Raw genomic sequence first — 22,334 nt, 5'->3', positions numbered from 1 at the left:
GACTCCCGGAATGGCACACAGCACTCAGGGGCCCAGTGGTCTGGGGCCAGCACTGAGTGGGACTATATAGGAATTCCAGGGATGGTACTCACAGCAGGGGAGGTCAGCCCAAGGCTGGGCACATAGGAAGTCACCGCAAGAAGTTCACGGCTGTCTCACTCTCAGTGTGGAGAGAGGGGGTGAGGGGCCCCAAGCCCAAAGATGACATGTGGCCCCTTCTTAGAGATGAAGGTTTATTGGGGGGGGTAACTGGTTAGGGGGTCATCAGTGCAGTGCTGCCCCTCCCCTCAGGGGCAGGTCAGTCCAGTGTGCTGGCCCTGGGCCGTAGGTGCCAAGGGAGACCGAGGGGGGTCACAGTTTCCAGGACGTCTCAGGTATGAACCTGGGGGGAACCTTGCGAGATCCTCAGGTGTCTGCAGCTGAGCTGGACGGGCCCTGGGGCACACAGTGCCGATGCCGGAGAATCGACTTCTCCTCCTCCTGCAGGCATAGGAGTGCCATGTACGTGCACACGCCACCCAGCATGGGACCCGCCACTCAACACACATCAACGATGCAACCCAATGCGTGCTGCCCAACACACAGGCCACCCGACATGGGACCTGCCACCCAACAGATGTCAACTGTGTCAACCCAACATGTACCATCCCACACATGTCACACCCCAGCATGGAACACACCACTCAGTACGTCAGTCAAGCCATCCAACACATGAACTGCCCCTCACGGATCATGACACTCAACACACGCAACTGTATCCCCCTACAAGCAGGACCCCACACATCTGCCACTAGGCACAGGGCATGCCACTCAGGGCACATCCACAGTGTCACCCCAACATGCACTACCCAACAATATACCACCCAGCACAGAAACATGCCACTCAACACAATCATCATGTCACCTCAACATGCACCACCCAACACAAGGGCCACTGAGCATGTGGCATTTATACATCAACTGGAATTCGTATCTCCTGACGTCCTGCCCCCAAAGCTTGCTTCATCTGCAGTGCTGATGTGTCTACCACCATGAATATCACTTTGGAAGCATACTGGGCTTCTCAATACTGAACACACAGGCCTTCATGAACGACAGAAACATGTCATGCTACACCCAATGTCTCTTCTATGGTGTCTGTCATTCTACATGGATTACTCAACACTTCAGTCACAAGACACGGCACCCTGTGTGCCTTCAAACACACTGCCCCAATGTCACCGAATCCCCACATACCCCTGAAGGCTGTCAGCCACTATGGGGCACCCACCACGTAGGCGCACACGCACATCACGCAACATGAATGCCAACTCCCGCCTTCCCCACTGCTCTCACCACTTCAGAGGCAGCGCTGGGGCTTGCACCCTCGGGAGAGCCCCCCTCATCCCTTGAGCAGTCAGGTCCTGCATCCTCCTCATACTCCGTCAGGCAATCCGATTCCTCCCCTGGAGTTGGGGTAGGGGGACAAGGTATGACATCTCTAGGCATATCTGCCCAACTCCAGGCCAAACCCCACCCTCCCGGGTCCCCGAGCCCCTCACCATCAGCACAGCCGTCAGAAACGTAGGTTGTGGGGGGCTCGATCCGGGACACAATCTCTGCCAGGTCGGTGAAGCCGGAGCTGGGGAAGGCGAGCACCTGTGGGAGGCATGAGGGTCTCAGGGGTTCACAAAAGTCTGGGGGTCTGAAGGATAGTGGCATCTTAGGGGCTCAGAGGAGATCCCGGAGAGCTCTCAGGACTCAGTGGTCCAGGGGCTCAGCAAAACCCCGGGGATGTATGGAGTCATCTGACGTTGGGGAGGACCTAGAGGGGTGGATGGTTGGAATCCCTGGGGTCAGAGCAATCCCTCAGAGGCAGAGGCAGGTGTCACAGGCTTACGTCTGAGCGGCGGCTCTCATTAAGGTCTGCAGACCGCCGGTCTGTGAGCATCTTCTCGATGATGTCGCCGCGGCTCCAGCCCCCAAACACAGCTTTCCCGTACTGGTAGCCCACGTCCTGCAGGAAGTGTGGGGTTGGGGCCGTGCCCACAACCTCCCCAGCTCCTCTCCTCTACTGCACACCCTCTCGATTCATCCCCACTCTGCCTGCCCCTTCCCTGGACCCTCAAAGGCCTGACTCTCTGGGGGAGCTGGCATTTGAGATTAAACCTATTTCAGGATCAGCTGCATGTGGCACACTCGCCAAGGTAACCCCTCTGGTACCCTTGCCAGACACTGCCAGTCAAGCGCTCCACATTCTTTCCCATTTGGGACCAGGAGGCCCACATGAAATAATATAAGATGGTGGTGTGCAAAAAAAGCTTACTTTAAGGTCTGCAAAACTGTACCAAGTAGAGAGAGCCTTTGTCCATACCCAGGGCAGACATCACTTATCAATCACTGCATACTTTCCCAGTGGACCCAGAAATGGCATCAGACCCTTTTACCCACTGGGCAAGCAGCTGCCAATCAGTTCCAGTTGGCAGGGGCTATGAGACCTTTTCCAGGATCAGTGGCAGGTGACATACACGCTACTAGGTGCCTCTCCCAGCCCTGTGGCAGACAGGACTAATTCATCACCGCCCTCCATCCCACCAACACAGACAAGGCACTAGGCAGGGCAGTTGCACGTGGTAAGAACGTTAGTTCGTATGTGGCAGATGCACAGCCCACAACCCGTCACACTTTGCACATGTCACTCCATCACTATTCTACTTCCCATGGATCCCAGAGTGAGCCCTGAAGCCCTGCCCCTCGAGGTGCCCGGGGCTTTATGTAATGCTTTGCAGGACCACCGGGCCGCCACCCCCACCCCAGCTTCCACTCGCTCACATAGATCTGGTCGAACTTTCCGAAGTCCATGGTCTTGAAGCAGTCAATGGGCGGGCGCAGGTACTCGCAGTAGGTGCTGGACTTGACCACCTCCAGCTGCCGCACGCAGGACACATAGGCCAGGCGGGACTGGATCTCCGCCATGTCCGGAACCTTGACCTTCTCTGCCCAGGGGTTTAGCCGCTTCCACAGCAGCCACCAACCAGATAGGCTGTCCCCGTAGGTGCTGAGGTCCGTCTCGTCCTGGCTCCCCACGTCAATGGCGATGACGGTCTTGGCCCCCATGCTGCGGGCAATGTCCGCTGTGGGGCCGGGGACGGGGTCAGAGAGTTGCTCCCTGACACCTGGGAGCCTAGGGCAGGGAAGTTTGACCCAGTCCCACAAACCAACCAACCATGCAAAGGACATGCCATCATGCAAATAAATGCAAATGAACTTGAGGGGAGGGGGCCAGTTTTTTGGATCTGGGAACCAGGGCCAGAGGGATGGGGGGAGTAGGGGAAATGGGGGCAGAGGGGCGAGGTTGTGGGGAAAAACACAGTCAGACACGTCAGGGACAGAGGTGTGGAAAGACTGAGACACGGAGAGGGCAAAAGAAAGAACAACAGGAGCCAGAGATGAGAAGATCAGGGAGTGGGGGGTAGAGAAGAATCAGACACAGAAGAAGGAAACCAAATCCTGGGAAACAGAGGGAATGAGACATGAGAAAGCAAAGAGACCTGGGAGAAAAGACACCAGGGGTCAGAGCTGTGGGGTGGGGGACAGAGCCAGGGAGACAGAAAGAAAGAGATACTTGGAGGGAGATGGAGGGAGAGCTATCAGGGTCAGAATTGTGGTGGTGGCGGGGGTTCCAGGTAGAAAGAGAGCCCAGGGATGGAGGGCACGGAGCAGGGAACAGGAGATCCAGGAACGTGGGGCCGTGAGGCAGAGGAGGTAGGGAGAGAGGGTGACATCTGGCAAACAGGGTGCTGGGCTAAGGGTCTCTACTGGCACATATGCTGACCCCCACAAGGGTCCCTGTGTGGGTGTGGGGGGAGGTGGAGTGTAGAGTCCCGCAGCCAGGCCCAGGACAAGAAGGCAGGTGAATCTCTGTCAGACCTCGTATGGGGTCCCTCATGGGCTTGCTTGAGTTTCTGAGTACATGTGCCCTTGTCCACGTGTCCATATGTCCCTGCATGCACCCCCCGCTTCACGGGAGAGACTACGTTTGTGAACACACACGTCTGAGTGTGCCTGTCCCTCTGTACATGCATCTGGCCCCAGCTGTACACATTTCCAGCCCCGTGTACCAAGATCCATGCCTGTTTCTCTTTCCTGGTGGGTCTCAGTGTGCCCACCCACCTGTGGGCCTGTACATACCTGCCCATGCATGTGTGGTTGTATCAAACATGTGTGTGTATAGGAGTCGGCAAATGTTTCTGTAAAGAGTCAGAGAGTAAATGTTTCTGGCCTTGCCGGTCCTGTGACCTCTGCCTCGACTGCTCCAGTTTGCCACCGTGACACAGAGACAGCCCTTCAAGACACGCAAATGGATGGGCGGGTTCGGGTGCCAATAAGACTCTATTTACAAAAGCAGTCAGGGGCCCAGATTTGGTCCATGGGCCAGAGTCTGCCTACTTCTGCCCCATGAGAACTTATAGTTCATGTGCTTTAACTGTCCACATAAGCATGCTTCTGGGTATGTGCAATGCTACACTACAGACACTCCCGCATTACATCTGCAGGTATCAAGTCAGCAGAGGGGAAAGAAAGCTTACTTGGCCACGTGTGGGGCAAGTGTGGTTGGGTTGGCACAGGAGTGGACACATCCGCTCTTCTGGGCACATGTGTCTGTGTACATATATGTAGAGGCACCGACTCATGAGCCTCTAAGAAGATGGGCATGTGTGAGTACATGTGATGCACCCCATTCTATCTGCATACTTCCCTACATGTGTGTGGGTGTGCCTTGCTGGGGGGTGCGCAGACGTCTGTGTGACTCACTGGAGACGCATGGGCATCTGGGTGCCCCGTGGGGGGTATGTGGGCGTCTGTGTGTCTCACTGGGAGTGCAGGGGTGTCTGTATGCATCTGTTTCTAAAACTGAACTTGTCAACTGCCTGCACTTCTCCCTCAGGCACACTTGCAAATCTGGGTATGCATGTGAGTGTGTGCAGATGTGTCTGCATGCACAGGGTACCCGTCTGTGGTAGCTGCTTGTGCACTTCCCATCCGTGAGTGCACCATTGCACAGGCCCAGTGGCTTGCGTGCTGGCAGGTGTGCACACGCAGCAGGAGCCCTGGTGTGCAAATCCGTGAACGCGCACGTGTGCGGGCGGTCACTTGCCTGGCAGGTTGTTGATGTAGCCGCCATCCATGAGGAGGTGCCCGTCCTTGGGGTCGCACAGCGGGGGCAGGTAGCCTGAGAGCGTCATGCTGGCACGCACATACCGCCACAGGGAGCCTGCCCAGTGGGACACACAGACACAGACACGCACGGACACGCTCAGATGTACTCAGAGGCCCGGCCAGCCCGGCAGGCTCGCTGACCTGGCACGTTGTTAACGTAGCAACCGTCCACCAGCAGGTGCCCATCCGTGGGGTCGCACAGTGGGGGCACGTAGGGGCAGTAGGAGGCGCTGGCCCGGACATAGCGCCACAAGCAGCCTGCAGGGATGGTGTGAAGGGTTGAGGCGCCCGACTAGTCCCCCAGCTCCCCACCCCTGAGGACACCAAGGACAAACATACCTGGGGCCTCTGGGGCATTAGTGGGTGATGGTTAGTGGTCGGCGAGCAGGCCAGGGTGGACGGTCACTTGTGTTAACAACGTCCCAGACGCTCAGCTGCCCTCCCTGCAGTCCCCCCACCCCAAATGTGGCCACAGAAGCTGTTGTGGGGGCAGAGGGGGTGGGGATACCCACCGTCTTTGTGGACCCGCATGGCTGAGGCAGTGATGTCTGTTGTCACGTTGAAGTACGGCAGCCACAGGTCCTAAGGGGACAGGAACCCAAGTGGTGGGGGATTGGGAACTAGAGTTGTGGGAAGGAGTAGGGGGCAGGGCTGGGTAAGGAGATGGGCGCACCTCAATCTGCTTGTCCTGGAAAACTCGGTGGATGCTGCGGTTGAAGGCCGATCCCGTGAACATGGAGGTGACAGGGTAGGTGAGGTCCAGCACCGGCTCCAGCACGGAAGTCATACTCTGGGGTCAGAGAGAGCATCACCGGGGTCACCCATTGGGGACATACAAGGAGCACTCAAAGAGGATGATGTTGCCACCAAAGGTGGAACAGGAGTCACCAGGGGCCACTACCACGGTGGGCGTTGAGGACCCGGATCACGCTAGCTGGGTTTGGGGCCAGAGTCACAGAGGGGGTCATCCCACGTCCCTGTGGAGGTGCCCGGAGTTTTTAGCCAGATGCACGTTTAATGTGGAGGTCTCGGCAAAATGCCCAGATTAAGGCAGAAAGGGCCACCACGGAAGGGTCCCGACTGTGGGAGGGAAGTGCCGCCTGGCTCCTCCCAGCCCCCACACACCTTGGCCCACTCGCGGGCCCGCTGCTTGGTGCGGCTGGCGCTGCGCTCCTCGGCGTACAGGGCCCCGATGAAGGAGCCGATGGACGTGCCACCAACCAGGTCCACGGGGACCCCCGCCTCCTCTAACGCCTTCAGCACCCCGATGTGCGAGCAGCCCCTAGGAGCAAGTGGGCCAGCCTTGCGTCGGCATCTGCCCCAGGAATCGCCCCTCCTTCCCACCCCCACAGCCAAAGAACAAATTGCAAGCCCTGCCCCCACGGCTTGCTCCCAGGGGTAAGTTGCGCCCCTTCTGGCCCTGGCCCCGCCGCTCACCTGGCCCCGCCCCCGCCCAGCACGAGGGCAATGGTGTTTCCCGTGAGCACTCGCGCCAGGCGGGAGAAGTCGCTGTGCCTGTCCGCGCGCCGGGAGAATACTTTCTCGTAGAGCTCGTGCTGGGGTGGGGGAGACGGGAACATGAAGACAGGGACGTGGGGGGCAAAGAGGGGGCGGGTTCTGCGGCTCCCCCAGCCGGGTTCTGACCACCTGTGGCCCCACCCCCACCCTCTGTGGGCCCCGCCCCTTACCAGCTTGGCTGGGCTGCGGCGCGAGAAGAGGCGGCGCGGGCAGCGCAGGTGCAGGTGGCCCGAGCACCAACTGCGCATGTTGAGCCACTCAACGGTGCGCGCAGGGCCCGGGCCCTCCTCACGGTGCAGCAGGACCAGCTGCTTGAGGGCGCGCACCGCCGTGTTTTCCAGCATCTGCTCTAGCTGCAGGGGTCGGAGGACCAAAGTCACAGTGCATACCCCTCCCAGCTGGCTTGGCTTGGGGCACCCAGCCTCTGGGGGGGGAGGGGGGCAGGCCTTGGGGGCGGGGTCTCCGGACCTGGCCAAGGGTGGGCTCTTGGTCGCCCAGCCCCACGATGAGGATGCAGTCAGCCTGGCGCAGGCAGCGCACGGTCCACGGCGTCAGCGAAGCGTCCGTCTGGTAGAGCACGATGCGGTGTGCATCCTCCTGCTGCGCCAGCCACCCTGACAGCCGGAACTCCTGGATACTGGCCGGGCAGGAAGGAGGCACACTGGGCCTGGTCTGGGGTCACATGCCCCCCAGAGACCAGGTAGCCCACTGCTGGGGGTGCTTAGATCCGGGCCTCCATAATGTAGAATCATCCCATCGTCTTCCCAGGGACCGGGAGGGTGGGGCGCTAGTTCCTTGGGTCACAACCCTGAACTGGAACCCGGATCTGAGAGACTCCCAGGCTCCAAGCCCTCCCCCAACACCATACACACCTATCCAGTGCAGACGCCCCCAGGCGGGCCCGGATGATGTCACTGTTGAGGAGGAGTGTGGGGCCTGAGGGGCAGGGAAGGAGAAGTTAGGGGTCAAGACCTACAGGGCTGAAAGCCCCTCCCCACCCAATTATCCAGAGTCCCTGTGCCACCGCACCCCACAATGATCCACCCTGCCAGCACCACTCAGGGACCAATGCTGTGTCCCCCCTTTGCCCTCCAGACCAATGGCCAGCCCCCAATAACCGATGTCCCCCTGCCCTACTGACCGATGGCTTGCAGGGCGTGTTGCAGCTCCAGTGTGAAGGCCACCATGGGTACCTCAGCACACACGGGCAGGACTGCCACTGTCGCCAGGTTGCTGGCTGGGTTGGTGAGCTCCGAGTGTGGGGGCACACCCAGCCCGGACCCTGCTCAGACACCCCATGGATGAGAGAGGGTTATGCTCCTCCAAAATTTCTGCCCCCCCCCCTCCTGCTCCCCAGCTCCTGGCTGGCTTGGGGCCTTAGGCAGCCACAGTTTAGGTCACCACCTCGGCCCTAGACCCATGGCTTCACCCACTCTCTCCTCTCTTGGTAAGACCTGGCCAGCCAGTCTTCTGTGGTAGCTCTAATCTCTCCAGTAGGGTTCTACAACACTTCTCCAACTCTACAACCGTTTCAATGCTCCACCTGTGCCTGCTGAGACTTATCCACCTCTTCACTGCTTTACCTGCCCCCACTACCCCCTTGTCTCTTCTATCCAATGAAGAGGTTTGCACAGAACACTAGGGTGAAATAAATCTGCTTTAATCCATTTATTGCTTCTCAGCTTCTCTGCCAACACCTCAGACCAAGCCCTCAAACTCCCATCTCTTGCCTGGACCTCTGCAGTAGCCTATTGGCTCATCTTCCCATATCTACTTCACCACCCCACCCCACAAAATCCACTTTTCACAGAGCAGCCCAAAAGCACCTTAAGAAACATCCTGCTTGGTGGAAATATTTTGATAATGGATGCACAACATTGAATGTAATTGACACCACTGTATACTTGAAAGTAAAGTTAAAATGGGAAATGTTATGTTGTATATATGTCACCACAATAAAAATTAAACAAACAAACCACCTGGCTTAGTCCACAGAGACAGAAAACAGACTACTGATGCCAAGCCTGGGGAGTGGGGGAATGGAATGGGGCTTAATGGGTACAGAGGGGTTTCCGTTCGGAGGGATGAGAAGATTCTGGAATTAGACAGTGGTGATGGTTGCACAACATTATGAATACACTTAATGTCCTTGGATTTTACACTGAAATAGCTAAATCAGTAAATTCTATGTTCGATGTATTTTATCACACAGAAACACACACACAAAAACAGACTCCTTCCCCCCTCCCGTGCTTGAAAGTGTGTACCTGCCTCCTCTAGCAGTCTGAATAAATTCAAATGCAATTCCACAGCCCCTCAGTGACTTGGCCCCTGCCTGGGTTTCTCAGTCTCCCTTATTCTCCATACAGTGCCTCCAAACCACCAACCCTGAGTCCAGGGTCTTTGACTTTCCCTTCTATGTCTGGTCCCATCTCATTTATCAAGTCTCAGCTCGCTTTCCTCAGAAGTCTTCCACCCTCCCACTCTCCCCAAAGGGCCAACCCTCTTTTGATTTCTTTATGGTAAGCCCCAGCCCAGCTACACTGTGCTCTTCCTAAGTCATTTTTAAATGGTGTCCTGCTGGGGACTGTGTGCATGCTTGAGAGAAACTTGCTATTCTCCACCCATAAGCTCTCAGGAACCCAAGGCCTTAATGCAGCCTTTCCCAGTGGCTGTCCCAGAATTACTTCCAAGAGGAAGGTGGGAATAAAGGAACATTTACATGCATGAAGCGGAAATAGGAGGGGGAGGGGAAAGAGGTGGGGCTTGGTAGTGACCCCAGCCCACCTTCCCCATCTATCCAGGCCCCACAGCTGATGGGGCAGAGGCTTCTGGCGGAAGAAACCGCTGGTCTAGGGCCCCAGGCCCACACTTCAGCACGTGCAGACCCTGATGCCATTTTCTATGGCCAGGTCTCCAGCCCCCAGCATGACCGGATCTTCAGAAACCCCTTCCCAGCATGCCCTGGGCCCCAGACACTGCCCACCCCACCCCTACCCCTACTTCCACCCCCATGGGCTTCCTTCCCCGGTGTGTGCTGGTCTAGGCTTCCTTTTCCCGCATGTTCCGGATCTGCACTCCATTCACAAAAAACCCTGATAGGAAGAACTAACCGCACCGCCTCAGGCCCTGCCCTCTGCACCAACACTACTTGAGAACAGCCTGTCTAGAGTGAAGGACTCCGTTTCCCAGCATGGCCAGGAACCCGGACTCCATCTCCCAGTGTGCCCGGGGATTGGGACTCCCTCTCCAGCATGCTCCAGGCGCAGGTCCACTCTCACCCGGGAAGGGTCCCTGCAGCTGCTGCAAATTTCCCAGGATTTTCTGGCTCAGCAGGTGGATGAGGCGGGTCACGACCTGGGGGTGTTGGAGGCCCAGTGAGTGACTTCCGAGCTCCGCCCCGCCCCCTAGGGCTCGAGGTCCTGCCCCTCCAAGTGCTCCGCCCCCACACCATGGGAGCCCCGCCCACACCCGACCTCACCTGTGGGTACCTCCGCTTGATGTGACCCAGTGTGCCCTCAGGGAGCTTGGCCAGCTCCGTGTCGCGCACCGCGTGCACCGTCGTGGCGCGCGGCTGCCGAGTCAGTGCCTCCACCTGTGGGACCAGGCGCATGACCGGGGCTGTTCAGACAGGGAGGCCCGGGACAAGGGAAGGGAAAGGCAGACCCTAAGCACAGAGAGGGCGAGGTACCGCCTCTCCCTGAGAGTCCTCTAGATAGCATTAGAGGGGGTCAGAGCCAAATCTCACACCCATGAGGGACCCAGGACAGGAAGGGAGTGATCCGCCTTCTTCAGATGGAGAAAGATCCGGTACTAGGGTCAGTAAGCAGACTCATCACCTCGCTTAGGGGCTCCCGCCCTACGGAAAGGAGCTGGGGAAGTGAACTGGGTGATATCTGTTGCAGGGGTTGCAATGTAGCTGTGTGAGGCAACTGGGCTGGGAGAGGTCAGAGGTCAGTGGGTGGGGCGCACTCACCACGCCGATGAGGTCCCCGCGTCCATACTCGCCCACCAGCTCCTTCTTGCCGCTGCCGCGCTGGATGACGCTGCGCAGCCGTCCGTTGAGCACGATGTAGGTGCAGTCAGAGCGGTCGCCCTGCCTGGAGTGGGGAACAGGTCAGAGAGCACCAGGATTGAGTCTCACACTGGGCCCTAGCGGCGAGGTGGGGTGGAAACTGCACCTGTACAGTGCACGACCCGCCTCCACGGCTGTCCAGTCGATGGCAAAGTCCATCTGGCGCACGAAGGGCGACATCCTGGCGGCCACTGTGTGAGCTGCACTTAGTACCACGCTGGGCTGTGCTCGCATGATCCTGCGCAGAGGCGAGAGAGGGGATGCAAGGCTGATGGAGCCCTGGCCAGCTCCGAGGGAATGCACAGGGCTAGTGATGGCCTGGGATGGGGGCTGGGGGACAGGAAGGGTTCAAATTGCCCCAAAAGGGCACTGGACGACCAAACCTGGGGGCTTCCTTCTGCCCCCTTAGAAGGGGGGGAGGTCAGGGGATGGGGTCCCTAGGGAGAGGTGGCTGGGGACTCTAAGCACCACCCCCACCCCAGCCTCTGGCTCTTCGTACTCATAGAAGTCAGACTTGGAGATGCGCAAGAAGGTACAGTCTCGCTGGGCACGCAGTGTGAAGATGAGGGGTTCACCAGTGAGCACCGCCAGCTGCCCCACCAGCTCCCCTGGCTGAGCAACAAACAGGCACACGTCCTCGGCCTTGTCTATCATGCGCTGGTAGACGTGGAGGCAGCCCCAGAGCACGAAGTGCAGGCTCACGTCCTGTGGGGGCAGGCACCGGGGGCAGTCCGAAGGAAAGGTTAGAGAAGGGAGAGAGGGGGAATGTAGGCTTTGGGATAGTTTTGAGCCGAGCATCCCATAGGACTACTTAGCATCCAAGGCAGACATTACTGAAGGATTGCCAAACTCTAAGCTCAGATTAAGATCTAAACTCTTTGACATGGCCTGGCTGAGCTTAAATCTTCTTTGTTAATGCTGGGACAACTGGAGACCCACATGCAAAAGCATCAAGTTAGATCCTTACCTCACACCATATACAAAAATTAACTCAAAATTGATCAAAGACCAAAACCTAATAACTTAAACCATGAAGCTCTTCTGGGAAAATATAGGGCTAATTCATGACCTAGAATTTGGCAATGGATTCTTAAGCTACAACACCAATAGTGTAAGCGACAAAAGAAAAAAAAATAGATAAATTGGACTTTTTCGAAAAAGTCAACTTTTGTGCATCAAAGGACACTATCAGGAGAGTGAAAAAAACAACCCACAAGATGGGAGAAAATATTTGCAAATCATATATGGGAAAAGGGACTCATATCTAGAATATATAAAGAGCTCTTTCAACACAATAATAAAAAGACAAATAATCCAATTTGAAAATGGGCAAAAGATCTGAACAGACGTTTCTCTAAAGAAGATAATACCAATGGCTAATAAACACAGGAAATGACACTCAGCACCATTAACCACCAAAGATGTGCAAATCAAAACCACAGTGGAAAGAAAAAACAACAGTGAGATAACACTTGATACCCACTTCGATGGCTGTAATCAAAAAGTCAGATAAGTGGTATCTGTGGGGAAACTGGCACCCTCACAGACTGCTGATATGAATGTAAAATGGTGTAGTTGCTTTGGAAAACCATCTGCCAGTTCCTCAAAAAGTTAAGCAGAATTAACCTATGTCCAGCACTCCACTCCTGGAAAACATGTCCACACAGAAACTTGTACACAAATGTTCACGACAGCATCATTCACAATAGCCAAAAGATGGAAATATACTGAATGTCCATCAAGTGATGACAGGGTAAACAAAATGTGACATATCTACACAAAAGAATATTTTTCAGAGATAAATCCTCTTGGCTCTTGTTCACTTGTTCTCCTCTAGTCTGCTGACTTTTTATTTCCTGGAGAGCAGCATCTTCCTTCCCATCAAAGGAGATTTGGTTCCCTCTACCCCGACTGCCTTTTCCTCCCCATCCTTCCTCCTTAGCTGGAGCTCACTGCCTCAGAGATGCCACTAAAGCCAAAAACATCTCCTTCGTAACACTAAATACGTATGATTTGACAACAATTTCTGTAATCATTTGAGTAACGTCTATTCCCCTCCCCTTCTCAAGGGCAGGGACCATGGCATTTTTCTCATTTTCTCACTTCCCTTGCAAGCAGCCCAGGCCTGGGATGTAGCAGGTGCTCAGTACACAGATGATTCCCTCCTTTCCCAGCCACATCTCCCGGCTCTATCCCTTTATCAATAAAGAACTGCAAATGTCCAGAAACAGATTTCTTCCCTGTCAACCACACAAATCTGGTTCCCAAAAAGCCCCACTGAGTTGGAAGCCAGACAACTGGCTCTGTGTGTCTGAAGAGAGAGAGACACATGACATACATGCTGAAATCTTCTAAGACAAAATTTCCAGACTGTGTTTGGTAGCTCAATGGGAGCTACTAATAGGCTATCATTCACCATCAGATTGGGAAACATGTTTCTTTATTGCAGGACTTCTCAGGGCCTTGAATATACAAATGATGGTAGCTTGGACCATCCAGAAAGAGATACAACAACCGGTATTTCCCAAACCTAGCTGACTACAGATCCCTGTTTGCAATTAAGGTGTTCCATGAAACACACTTTGGGAAACATGTGCCATAAAGCAGGGTTTCTCAATGTTGGCACTGCTGAATTTTGGACTGGGTAATTCCCTGTTATGAGAGGCTGTCTTGTGCACTGCAGCATCTCTGGCTTCTCCCCACCAGATGCCAGTAGCAGCCCCCACGCCGTAAAAATAAAAAATATCCCAACTTGCCAAATGTTCTCTGGGGGCCAAAACCGCCCCTGCTTGTGAACCTCTGCTGTACAGCATTGGAGGAAGGCGCCACAAAGGAGCTATCCCTAACAAAAACCTGGAGACTTCCCAAGAAACTCTGGGTGGGCGCAGATCCGCCTGGTCCACTGAAAAGCCAGGGCTGGGGTGAACACAACAGAGCCTCCCAGATAAGCACGGCCCAGGGGCCCCTGGAGGAACCAGTAAGACCAAACTTCCCCAGCCTGTTCCTCAAGTACCAGGAATGGTCAGTAAAGCCTCAAGAAACTTATTCTCCAGAAAGGAGCCCAGCCCTACAACGAGCAATCTGAGGTGACAGCAGGATCAACTGATCGAGCGATGTCTCGGGACCCCAGCCAGCTAACAGGTAGGCACATGCTCCCCAGCCTAGGCTTCTCTCCCCTATGGGCAAGGTGGTGGGGGTGGGGGTGTGCTCACGTGGCCTGAACTGTCACCCTCAGGCCCCATGTGAGCTGCCCTAAAACTTCCTCCCCTCCTACCCATTTGCTTTTTTGAACCTTACCCTTCTCAGAACTATATTTCCTCTTTAATCCACAAAACTTATCCTACTGAGTAAACACTGATATCACCCCCATTTCCCAACTGAGAAAGTTGAGATGTTTCTAGGTAATTTGCACAATGTCACACAGGGTGTCAAGGCAGAGTGAGAATTTCAACTCTGGCCCATCTCACGGTAGGCCCCACCCTCCTCCAGCGTCTCCTGACTGTGGGGTTATGACTGGACCACCCCTCTCCCTGTCTCAGCTTCCCACATGGGGAAGGGAGATGTGAGCAGGGTATTCTTTCCTACACCTCCTGGTGCTCTCAGGAGCCAAGGAAATATAGTCCCCAAGGTTGGTTCCCTGCTTCAGAGTCCAGACTCTGATCTGTGCTCGTTCACTGAGCTCATGTCCATGAAGGAGCATGGAGTTAGAAAAAGGAAATAGAATGTCAGGAGGTATCGTAGGATTCTAAGGTCAGAAACTAGAGATTACGGGAAGGGTCAGAAAAGGTAAGAGTCTTATAAGGGTTAGAAACCTACTGTGAAAGCGTCAGGGGCTGGAGATCGAGGGTTGATGGGTCCAGAGGATATGGGATGAAAGGGCTGGGGATCAGAGTCATAGGATCCAAGGATAAGGGGTTGGAAATAATAAAAAGAAAGGTCTTTATGTTGGGGATGGGAGCTCAGTCATTGGGCCAAAGGTCAGGGATTAAAGGTCAGAATGCAAGATCTTGGGATCAGAGTTGCTCAGAGTTGCTTAGAGTTGCTTAGGGGTCAGAGGTCAGCCTCACCTGGTCCCCCTGGCGGGCAATGATGGTGCCAGCTTTGGCATGATGCAGTAAAACGCGGCTGTTCAGGAGGGAGGAGTCCTGGGGAGGAAGGGTGGGGCTGGAGGTGGTCCAGCAAGGCCTCCCCTCCCCGCCGCCTTGTCCCCCTGCCCAGCCTTCCTTTGCTGCCCACCTCAATACGCATCAGTTTGGCCAGCTCCCGCTTCGCTGCCTCGAAAATGCTGCTTGTCTGGCGGCCTTGGTAGGGTCCAAAAGGACAGCCCCCCGTGGCTGTCTCGTCCTCGCAGTAGCTGTACTCACAGGCACCTGCTGGCTGCTCCCGGAGCTCCTGAGTGGGGGTCTGTGTAGGGCAGGACCTGTGACCTCCCCACTCCCATCCCAGCCACCCCTCCTCAAGGGCCTCCAGCCTTGGCCAGGGCAGATGCTGGCCGAGGAGGGGCTTGGAGTTGGGAGTGGTGGGGGTGGACAGAAGCAGGAAGGGCCTTACCCGAGCGGGGGCTGCCTGGGGACCCCCAGAGGCCTCTTCCTGCAGGGACATGGAGATCCGGCCGCGCTCATATGCCATGTCGAAGTCTGAGCGGGGCCCACCCTGCAAGCCTGCGGGTGGGTAGGGGGCAATAAATGCAATACAGATAGATGAGAGTCACCCCACTGTAGGTCTCAGACCAACCCCTACCTCTGTGTCTACACCATGCCTACGGCAGACATGACTAATTGATTATAGGGCTCTTTCCCTCAGAATCATCCTCACCACCTTGGGAAGCAAAAATGAGGACCATATCAACAAGTACCCACAGAACACATGTGGGAAAAGACTGCTGGTATGCCCATTTCACTGAGAAGGAAATCAAGACTCCACAGGCAGCAGAGCCAGGATTCAAACCCAGGGGCTCAACAGCCTCCCCTGACCCCCAGTACTCATGACACTGCCCCCCTATTACCTGAGATGTCCACTGGCATGGAGATACAGCGATTTAGCAGAGGGGCCGAGGGGCCTTCCAGGGATGTGGGCTTCACTGGGTCCCCTAGGGGAGACACATGTTCAGGCTCCAACCCTTCAGAGTCGCTGGGTGCAGAACTAGAATTAGGGGGTATGACACTGAGGTACCAGCAGGTCCAGGCAGTAGGGCCCCAGCGGGGTCGGGTGGCCGCCCAGAGGTCTCTCTTGGCTCCTCAGTAGTCGAAGCGCCGATCATCCGCTTCGAGCCACGAACCGGGCTGGTGCGGGCTGGGAGGCCAGGACTTGGGAAGAGGCGGAGCGGCTGGATCTCCTGGGGGGCGGGGAGCAAGCTTGTGGCGCCATCCTGGGAGTCAACAGGGGTCCCCCTTGGTCGCTGGTGCCCTCGCCCCCACTCACATGGCTGAAGAGCTCATTGGTGAGACCCAGGTAGTTGTGGAGCGCCAGGAAGGTGACGCGCTGCAGCCGCACCATGATGATCTGCAGGAAGTTTGGGGAGTGGGCCAGAGGAGGGGAGGAGTCAGGGGCAGGGCTAGGAGTGGCCAGCAGGGAGCTAGAGGGTGAGGGGCCAGAGAAAGCAGAGGGAAGCTGGGATCCAGGACTGAAGGGTTAAGGGATAGGCTAGAAGAGAAGCGCTGGGGCAGAACCAAGGTTGGGGGCAATGAGGGGCTGGGCAGACCCAGAAGAAAGAAGACGCAGGGGTGGAGGAGCCAGGGAGAAATCGGCAATTAGGAAACGGGGTAGATGCAGCGCATGGGAGGTGACAGCGCAGGCTGAGGGGGTCTGGCTGCTCAGAGCTGATAAACCCAAGTGGTGCCTCAGCCCACTGGTGCCTCAGAAGGGTAGGGATGGTATGGGGGGGACGAAGGTCCACGGACCTGCACAACTCGCACCAAGCTCTCAGGGTACTTGGTAAAGACAGAGGAGAAGGCCTCCACTGGCAGCCGCAGCACCGTGGAGTCACGGGCCGCCCGGGCAGACACCGTACGTTGGGGATGCTGGTGACCCTGTGGGGAGGTGGGGGTGGGGTCAAGGGCTGTGACCTTGGCTCCCAGGGTTCGCTCCCCGACTCTCCCTGCCACCAAATCCTTTATAGCCCACCAATGGCAACAGGGACATATCAGGGAATAGGACTTCAGAATGAACCCTGAGCTTTGACAACTGATGCCTGCTCAGAAACTCAGATCTGGACTTCTTGGTCCCCAATGTCCAGCCCCCCCATGCCCAGCCCTTCTCTCGGCCCAAGCCCACCAGTGTGTCCTCATGCCCCAGCCTCCCCCTCAACCCCACAAGCTGGTTGCTCACAGTGATGACGTCCAGGATGCTCAGAAGGCTGTTGACGCTGTCCCCAGGGACCACTTCCTTCACCACACACTCCTTCCCATCCTAAGATATAGAGTGGAGTGCCACTGACCAGTACTGACCCTGCCCTGTCAACCAGCATTCTAGGCTGACCCCAATGATCACTGATCCCCCACACTGATCCCGGAACCCACTAAGCCTTCTGACCAACAACCCTTTCCTGTCCACCACTAACTCTAACAACCGACCCTGCTGACCACCCAAATGTCCACAGCCACTCCTTCCACTGACTCCTTATTCCACTTCACAAAAGCCCACCAACAGTACTGACCAATCACTGTAGCACTGACCAGCCCGCCCCACTCCCCATAGCATCCTGCCCAGCCTTTGAGGATGGCCCTGTGGTTCTCCAGTGGGTAGTCCACTCACAGGCCCTGGCAGGCAGAGCTCCAGCAGTCCATCCTGTACCACATAGATGCTAGCATCTGGCTGGCCCGGCCGGAAGACATAGTCCCCCTGACCAAGCCTCTGGAAAACCATGTGTCGGCACAGCTCCAGGAAGAGTGGCTTCTCAAAGTGGCCCAGTACCCTGTTGGCAGAAGGAGAGAGGGTTGCAGGGAGTCAGGTCAGCCCCTGGCCCCTGGCCCCCCACCTCTCTGCCTGCATCCCCTGGCACTGACCGGACGTTTTTGAGCATGTAGAGCACCTCAGAGGGCAGGTGGGAATTAGCCAGGTCACCTTCTGTCAGATCGGCCTCGAGCACTGCAGGTGGGGGCTCCTTCCGCTGCAGCGTTGGTGTCTCTTTCTGGATGCGTAGGATCCTGGCGGGAGTGGAGGGGGCAGGGAGAGGGCTCAGGCAGACCTGAGAGGTGACCAACTAGTCCTTTGCCTGGCGCAGCAAACTTTGGTCAGCTGGCCAAATCAGGCCCATTGCCTATTTTTGTAAATAAAGTTTTATTGGCATACAGAGTCATCCTTATTCATTTACATGTTGCCTATGGTTGTTTTCATGCTACCACAGCAGAGTAGGCTAGTTGCAAAAGAGACTATAGATGTCTGGTTGTTTTTTTTTTTTTACTATTATTATTACTTTTATTTTTTTTCTCTATATTAACATTCTATATCTTTTTCTGTTGTGTTGCTAGTTCTTCTAAACCGATGCAAATGTACTAAGAAACGATGATCATGCGTCTATGTGATGATGTTAAGAATTACTGATTGCATATGTAGAATGGTATGATTTCTAAATGTTGGGTTAATTTCTTTTTTTTCTTTTTCCTGTTAATTAATAAAAAAATAAATAAATTAAAAAAAAAAAAGAGAGAGACTATAGAAAGCCTGTCTGGCCCTTTACAGACAAAACCCTGCAATTCCTGGCACGAAGCCCTGAGTTAGTCCCTCCACTAGTCAGTCTCCTGAGATACATCCTTTAGGGTAAGCAGAGCCCTAACATAGCTTCCAAGCTATGGGCAGACCCAAGAAATAACACCTCTACTGATCAAGCGTTCCCTCAGATGGTTCATCCCAATAGTCACAAGCTAGATTCCTGAGATAGCCTTCCTAGAGTATAAGACTCCTGAGGCAGCTCCCATGGCATATATAGCCTCTCTGCTCTTTGAAAAGATTCCTGAGACAGTTCTTCTCCCAGATCACAGAGAACCCAGATACAGCCACCATTATACACAGAGAGTCCAAATAGGGCCCTTCTGCTAACCATGACCTAGGAGAGCCCTTCCCCACAGATCACGCTGACCACTCAGAGAGCCCCTCACTGGTCACAAAGCCCCATGATAGATCCTCTTCCATGAGCAGACCCTTGAGATAAGCTCCATTATATAAAGAAATCCAGATTAGATCTGATCAAAGAGATCCTTGGAAAAGCCATTCTCCAGATCACAGGGAGCACAGAGACAGCACTCTATCGGTCATCAAGCCATTGTGGTGTCTCCTTCAGGGTGTGCAAACACTGGACACAGTCCTTTTGATGTGAGATGACCCTAAATATACACTTATAACTGAGAATGAAGATTTTGGAGTCCCCAGGGATGACCCTCTGTTGTGTGGGAACTTGAGACCTTCAAGGTGACTTCTGAGATAGCTGCATGACTACGACACGGGCTGAGGTGGTGAGGAGACCTCAGGGATAGCTCCCAACTTAGGGATCCCTGGGAAAGCCCTTGTCGCAGACCCTGATGGAACTCTTGGCTGATGACAGGAATTCCTGAGATGTTCTTCCTACTTTTATGGTGAGAGAAAACCCTTGAGCTGGCTCCTGGAAAGAGAAATCCCTGAGACAGCCTTAGTGTGGGAAGATCTCTGAGGGAGGTGATATTGAAGAGACTCTGTAATGTAGAGAGATTGCTGAGACAACTCCTGGAAAACAGAGACTAGAGACAGCCTGTCCAGCAGATCATAGAGATACCTGAGATAACCCCAGTGGGGCACTCTGAAATAAACTCTTTTCTGTTGGGAGACCTGCAATATATAGCGTGCCTGGAGATCCCAGATACACACCCCAATTTTGGGACAAGATATCTAAGATGGTGCCAAGGGGGTGAAAACCTTAAAAGTATTTGGTAGGGGAACATCACTGAGCTAGCCCTTAGGGAAGGAAAGACCAGAGAGAATGCTGAGATAGCCACGGAGGAGAGCCCTGTGGTGGCCCTCAGATTTGCAAGCCTCCCGAGACAGCCCAAGGGGTCCAAAGAACTCTGAGATACACCCTTTGTGGTGGCTGTGGTGTGGGTTGATCACTCAAGAAGCCCCTGAGATAACCCCCAGCCCCAGATAAGCCCAGCACAGCCTTACTTCTTGGCAATGTTAAGCATCTTAAGTTTCTTTCTCATGCGCGGTCGCGAAGTGGTGGAGACGGATGTGTCCACCAAGGAGGAAGTAGATTGTGACACCTGTGTGGGTAAAGGGAGTGGGGTGGGGGAGATAGGTCAGCTGCCAGTGTAGACCTTGGGGGGAGAAGTGGGACCAGATTCGGAGGCCTTACCAAGAAGGGGAGGGGAGTTTCCACTGAGAAGGGTTAACTAGGGAAGAGGTAGGGCCTCGATATGGTCAAGCACCGACTCCAGGAGTCCTCGCCTCACCTTTCGCATAATCTTCCGGCCATAGAAAAGCACTTTGTCCCGCTTCCGGAATCGATACCGGGGGCCTTCGGGGGCTGGAGTTTCTGAAGATAGGTGGAGAAGGGGTCACTCTGAGCTCCGCGCAGCCTCCACGCAGGCCGAGGTGGGGAGGTGACCTGGGCGTTCCAGCTCCCCACCCCGCAGCCTCCCCAGAGGGGCCCATCGGGTCCTCACTCGGCACTCGCAGCCTCCGCACCAGGAAGAGGATGAGCACGGCCGTCACCATCACGGCCACTCCGGCCCCGATCATCACGCCCAGTACCTGCGGGACGAACGGCACTGGCTGCGCATCGCAGGCCCGTCCCGCCGAGCTCTCCCCGGGGGCCGGGACGCCCCGGACCCCATCCCACTCCTCCTCCTCTGCCCCCGAGGAGGTCGCAGCCAGCCCAGACCCCGGCGTCCCCATCCGTAGAATGGGCCGGCGCGGATCCCTCCCCGGGGGCGCGACTCTTCCCAGAGGTTCGGCGGCCCGCGGTGCACGCCGGGAAGCGTAGTTCCGCCTGACACGACGCCGCCGCGTTCTCGCGGGACCGCGATGCTGCGCGCTAAGCACGCCGGGAGTTGTAGTCCCCGCGGCGTCGCACAGCCCCAGCGCTTACCATTCCGGTTTGCAGCGGAGCCTCCATCAGCTGCTTTAGGCTGGCCGGTGGGTCGGGAGGCTCGGAGTCTGGAAAACCAAGAAACGGAAGGAGACTTTGCGAAGTCGTCACTCTGGGCCCGCCCCTCCCCTGCCGAAAGCCCCGCCCCTCCCCTGCCGAAAGCCCCGCCCCCTGCGTACCTGATGCGGGGCGACTTCTCCCGCCGCTAGAAGGATGCTGCGGGGCAGAGGGGTCGGGCGAGGCGAGGTCAGGACCCCGGCCAGGGTTGGGACGGGTCCCCGATGCCCCACTGGCTCCCTTCGCCGACTCACCGGGAAGGCTAAACACCCCGCCCGTCCAACGCCAGTCGGGCCAATGGGCAGCCGGCCGGGCACCCAGTGTCAGCAGCCTGCACGGGGGTCCCTGCAGGGCGCAGGTCCCCGCAGGGCACGTACCGCACAAGCTCCATCCGGTTCCTCCTGGGGGGCCCCTCCCCGGCCCCTGCCCCTGCCCTGCGGTGTTGGTCAATCCTGACTAACCGAACCCTGGACCGCACCTTTTCCCCCGCTTGCGAAGTCCGGACGCCACACCCTAGAAAACTTGGGTCTGCGGGCCACTATGGAACAGCGGGACGCCAGACCCTCGCCCCCGCAGCGACACGCGGAAGCGGGGGGTAGGGGACACGAGAGTGTTGCTCGGGGCTTCCCCAGAAGGGGTCTCGGGGCGGTACCGAGGCCTTGGACGCTCGGGGTAGAGTGGGCTCACAAGATAGGGGTGGGGTCGCCGGAGGTTTACGATAGCGTGATAGTGAAGTTCTGGGGTCTCGGAGAGCGCGAAGCATCCCTGGGACTCCAGGAATGATGCCGGCAATAGGGCTGGGAGACGTAACCAAGGACGCTGGAGATACTTGGGGCACTGGAAAGTCACTGAGAGATTCTGAAGAATCTGAAACCACTACTGGATAAAAGTGGGGATTCGGTGGGCCTGTCCCTGGGATCCTGGGGGCGGCGCCCGGGCTCCGTGGAAGATACTCATAAAGACTGGAATATTACTGGGGCTTTCTGGGAGACTGAGGATGTTTCTGGCGCCGCTAGAGTAATAAAGGAAACTCGGGGGAGTCATTGGACCCTTACAGCACTAACTGGAAAATTCCTGGGGAACTAAGTCCCCTTCCATCCCGGGGAGCACCTGGCTATAGGTGCGGAAACACCTGCCGGGAACTGGGAAGATGGGAGCCATCGGGAATGGAGGAGAAGAGAGATCTTGGGGAAATCCAGGGCTCACTAACGACCCCCAAAGAGACTTCCCTATGGTGCCGACGCAATCCCGGACTCACCCAGGGGCCGCAGTCGGGGTCCGCGCTGCACCAACACCCTAGCGTTCCTCCCAGAGCCGGTGGCGTGGCCCCTTTAAATGATTCGCCGCAGGGCGCACCGCAGCCCCGCCCCGAGCCGGGCCGGGAAGGTCTCGCACCGCCCGCTGTGCTGAGAGCAGCGGCACCTTAAA

General features: G+C 56.2%; 1 protein-coding gene across 2 annotated transcripts; it reads right to left on the bottom strand.

Moving 5' to 3' along the window:
• Positions 1–216: 216 nt before the first annotated feature.
• On the bottom strand, positions 217–22,261 carry PNPLA6 (patatin like domain 6, lysophospholipase). 2 transcript variants are annotated; one of them, XM_077121483.1, is made up of 35 exons: positions 22,165–22,261; positions 21,029–21,065; positions 20,850–20,917; positions 20,425–20,512; positions 20,212–20,294; positions 19,925–20,022; positions 17,797–17,937; positions 17,546–17,705; positions 17,120–17,200; positions 16,693–16,821; positions 16,214–16,294; positions 15,965–16,127; positions 15,798–15,881; positions 15,344–15,453; positions 15,029–15,196; positions 14,860–14,937; positions 11,292–11,497; positions 10,899–11,030; positions 10,694–10,817; positions 10,199–10,312; positions 9,999–10,074; positions 7,859–7,999; positions 7,590–7,653; positions 7,186–7,354; positions 6,888–7,070; positions 6,637–6,755; positions 6,325–6,481; positions 5,873–5,989; positions 5,712–5,781; positions 5,138–5,254; positions 2,812–3,113; positions 1,880–1,996; positions 1,542–1,638; positions 1,336–1,445; positions 217–480 (listed from the first exon to the last, which is right to left on the bottom strand). In XM_077121483.1, the coding sequence occupies exons 3-35, from the start codon at positions 20,874–20,876 to the stop codon at positions 406–408; spliced, it is 3,981 nt and encodes a 1,326-aa protein (XP_076977598.1). In that variant the 5' UTR covers positions 20,877–20,917; positions 21,029–21,065; positions 22,165–22,261; the 3' UTR covers positions 217–405. The 2 variants fall into 2 exon arrangements, with proteins under 2 accessions (XP_076977598.1, XP_076977597.1); XM_077121482.1 differs by lacking the exons at positions 20,850–20,917; positions 21,029–21,065; positions 22,165–22,261 and having other exon boundaries at positions 20,425–20,738.
• Positions 22,262–22,334: the final 73 nt, after the last annotated feature.

The sequence above is a fragment of the Tamandua tetradactyla genome, chromosome 11 (assembly GCF_023851605.1).
Source record: "Tamandua tetradactyla isolate mTamTet1 chromosome 11, mTamTet1.pri, whole genome shotgun sequence".
Taxonomy (NCBI): Eukaryota; Metazoa; Chordata; class Mammalia; order Pilosa; family Myrmecophagidae; genus Tamandua; species Tamandua tetradactyla.
This window is presented reverse-complemented; position numbering and strand designations above follow the sequence as displayed.